At 38.8% G+C, this 4016-nt stretch overlaps 1 protein-coding gene across 1 annotated transcript; it reads right to left on the bottom strand.

Moving 5' to 3' along the window:
* Window positions 1–576: 576 nt before the first annotated feature.
* TMEM50A (transmembrane protein 50A) lies at window positions 577–3877 on the bottom strand. Its single transcript, XM_010073354.1, has 6 exons — window positions 3765–3877; window positions 3172–3284; window positions 2721–2788; window positions 2422–2514; window positions 1073–1133; window positions 577–782 (listed from the first exon to the last, which is right to left on the bottom strand). Exons 1-6 carry the CDS (start codon window positions 3855–3857, stop codon window positions 737–739), a joined length of 474 nt encoding a protein of 157 aa, XP_010071656.1. The 5' UTR covers window positions 3858–3877; the 3' UTR covers window positions 577–736.
* Between the last annotated feature and the right edge of the window lie 139 nt (window positions 3878–4016).

Below are 4016 nucleotides of genomic sequence, written 5' to 3'. Positions count from 1 at the left end.
TATGCTCCAGGACCAAAATTCTCCCCAGTAGTGACTGTCCTGATCTGAAGAGTCCTCTTCCTTTGTTCTACCATGGTTAGAAAATAGTTTCCAGCAAGCTCTGTGGATGCACTACTTCTGTCTGGAGACACTACGCAACTTGTACTAGTGCCTCTGTGCTGTCATCCACAGCAAGAGTAGGTTGTTACTTACCAGAGACCTCCTCGTTATTGTCATAAGAGAAATTAAATATTCAGGGAGGGGAGAGAAAAAAAAAATCCCAAAGCAACGTAGTTCTATGTTATACAAGAAAAGCCACACACCAGTAAGTTCTGAAATTGAAGGAATGGTTATATTGTCCAGAGATAGGAAATATTTAATAAATATATGTTAAAAAGTTGTTTTAAAGCATTCTTACCAAGTCTTGGATTGTAAATAACATCATAGAAACAGCTGGTTAAATACATCTGTTTTCCGCTATACTATTTAGTTGTAGCAAACACTGTATCATAAAAGTGACTTCTGCTGTTACTGGTAGCAATTGTACATTTGTCAAAAACATTACAGCACTTAAAACAACATACAAGAGTAAAAAAATTAAACAGAATAGAACCAGAATTTTTAGTGCTATGATTTAAGTTTTACTTGTTTTATCTTCAGACACAATTGAAGGTTACCGTTTACAAAGTGGTTTTACAAAATTTCGGGAGTGTGCAGTTAAAAAAACCAGCATGGCCAGTCACTTCCAGAGGTGTGTTCATTGCCACAAATCTTCCGTGCGACCAAATTTGAAGACCAGTCCTCTGTTTAAAACAGAATACAGGGACGTGAGCACATAATGGAGCAAATCAAACACCTGGTATTTTAAATACATTATTTCAGGGAGCAAGTTTTAGTATTTGTAAATCCAGTTCCTGGTCCTGCAACAAAAACTATGCAGACAGATCTCAGAGATCTACTGCCTTTACCAGCAGTTTATTCACCCATGTTCAGTTACAAAACAGAGCTTAAGAAACAGCAGGTTACAGCAAGTTTCAGATTTTATCATTAAAAACAAATTAGATAGGAAACAAACAAAGGAAGATAGTCTTACCCGAAAAAGATGAACGCATTCTGGAAAAACACAGCTATTCCTGGGTAGACTACTGGTTTTTCTAACAAAAGAAAGAATCTCCATAAAATTTTGAGAAGTAATTTTCAAGAATATCCCATCTCTGACATTTCAGAAACACTACATTGCACTATCTTAGCAAAGATAATTAGTTTAATTTAAATATGAGCATTTGGAGTCCCCACACTATGAATTTCTAAGGAGCTGACTTTGACAAAAGGGTCCATTACAGTGTAGGATTCTCGACTAGATAAAGGGGTGATGTGACAAACTTTTACTGCTGTTGCTGCTACATAACACATCTGCCTAAACCAGATCGTTCTCACATAGAATTAAAATTAAGGCAGCACTATGCAGCTCACAGTAGATCCCTTTCATTCTCTGACAAGACAGTCCCCTCCCATCGCTGTTGCTCAGTTGTGTGGCACAGAAGACAAACATGATCCTCACCCCACTGGAAAGTTAATTCAGTGGTTTTTGTGCCCCCCAAAGTCATTTAGCTTTCCAAATAAAAAAAGCCTCTCCTGTTTTCTAACCAAAAATGTGCATCTCAAATGCAGTGCTCATAAAGATCGTAATTAGCATACAGGATTGCACATCCTGTTTGGAATGTGTGTGTCTGAGTATATACACCTGTATATTCATATATAATGACAGTATACAAAATGGGAGTGCACATTAGTAGCACTACTTTGCAACTAATGATGCTAGGTTTCCCTGAAAATCCCCTGTGAATTGAGTAAGGCCAAAGCTGAAGAGAACATAAACTAAACAAAACCACCAGCGTGCCCTGACTGGTGTGAAATTCACTTCAGCTCCCCGTACAAGCAGGAGCTTTCCATTTACTCAAGTGACCTCACTTCCTTTTGAAAAACAACACGCTGCACTTTTCAGGTCTTTCTCAAGACTTGTCTTCACAAAAAGTTACCGTGGTACATGTTAAGGCATGAACTTAAATAAGCAATTTGAACTCATTTTTTCCCTTTTGCCAATTTAGCTTTGGGAGCAATTTGCAATGAATCAGTAATTTTTATTCTGGGAATAAGTGTTCACCCAGCGAATTATTCCCATGTAACTGCAGCAGTTTAATTATATCAGTACAGTTCCCAGGGGACCAGGCCCTGTGTTTCTGGTGAGGCTAGTTGGAACCTTTGTGACTTATAAATAGATAAAATCCACCCTGATAACAGCAGATAGCATGGAATAGTGGTGCGTAGGGAACCAAAATATTAGAACTGGGCCTGCCTAGAAGCTACCTAAGGTTTAACACTCATTTAAAATACTTTAATCTTTCAAAAATTGGTCAGGTCACATTCCATGCTGTATCTTACCTTTAACAACATAGCCTCCAAAAAGGATCCACATGGAAGCAATCAGAGATCCAAAAGCCATCATAAAACCAATGAACAGCCAGATCCGTGCACCTTGAAAAGATGTTGGGATGTTTTGTGCCTGTGTCCAAGTACAGATGCTTGTGGCTTTCAACATGCTTTCATTTCAGAGCGCCTTCTGCCATGCACCAGAGCTATGCACAGATACACAGCGTGCACCCTGGTACAGCTCTTAGAACTTTTCCACGACTTAAAGGTTTCACAGATCTATCACTGTACAATAGCCTACACCACTGTACCTGTTTGTCCCAGGCAGCCTTCACTGTAACTGTCACCCCGCACCTGTCCGTTAGACACCGCATTGATCCTGTACGAGCAAAAGAAGTTAAAACTGGGTAAACACAGGAAACAAGAAGTAATTGTTTACAAAATGACAGGAGAAACTGCTCAGGAACACACATAAAAAGGATGATTAATTATTTATTGCATTTTTTTTTTTAAAGGAGGACAAAACTAAAACTTAAAAAGCATTTCTCCAAAGACTAATAAGACTTGGACCTGTACAACATGCTTAATTTTTTTAAAAAATGGTTCCTTACTGTAAATATCAACAAATATAAGAAAGATATTAGAGATACTGAGATAGTAACTCGGTTTGTTATTCTTAGTTACCTCTCCATTTAAAGACTGCGTTCATTTATTAGTTGCACAAAAGGGTTCTAGTAGCTCTGATCAAGAAATGACACTTACATTAGGAATGCAATAGTGGCTATCACCCCACAAGCATGGTATGAATGGTTGAAATCTTCCATTGCAGGGTATTTTACAGCTGCATCTATGATTATCCACCAACCTGTAAAAAACTATTAAAAAAGAAGAGCACAATAGCTTAAAATACAGACCGAGCCTTTAAATAGTATACAAGATTTAATATTAATATATAAAATAAAGAAGAGCACAATAGCTTAAAATACAGACTGTGCCTTTTAACAATATACAAGATTGCTCTAGAAAAAAAAAATAACATATATATAATCATTCTTAAAGTGTCCACCCCAGAGTCAACCGATAGCATAACTAGTCGTGCTATCAGCTTAGGAACAAGGTTAAACGCAAAGACAGAGATTTACCTACTCCAATCTGTTACATGGGTAAAAGCTGCAAAAATGAAGGAACACATGGATGCAAGCAGCCAGAACAGATTGTGTTAACTCTGCTGCTACATACAAGGACAATGTATCCCTGCTCTACCTTTTATTTCCAAAGATTTAATCATTTTCAGCTCATCGACAGCTGACTGCATCCAGAAAGCCCAAAAGCAGCACAAGAGAAGCTGAACGTACCAGCACTCCGGCAGCAACAGAAGCAATCGTGTTTCGTTTCTCTCCCCAGTCAACGCACTCGGAGCACCTCAAGCTCTCCAGAAACCCGGACATGTTTCAGTTCTCTGAAGAACTGGAGGAGAAAAAGGGACATTTCTTTTACAGAGGAAACCCATCACACACCAAGGGCTGGCAGGCAGGTTAAAACTCCTGAAAATCCCACACCCAGGGCCCCTTCCCGAGGGAAGCAGAGCTGCTGACAGAGCCTGGCCA

The sequence above is a fragment of the Pterocles gutturalis genome, unplaced genomic scaffold (assembly GCF_000699245.1).
Source record: "Pterocles gutturalis isolate BGI_N339 unplaced genomic scaffold, ASM69924v1 scaffold13982, whole genome shotgun sequence".
NCBI lineage: Eukaryota > Metazoa > Chordata > Aves > Pterocliformes > Pteroclidae > Pterocles > Pterocles gutturalis.
This window is presented reverse-complemented; position numbering and strand designations above follow the sequence as displayed.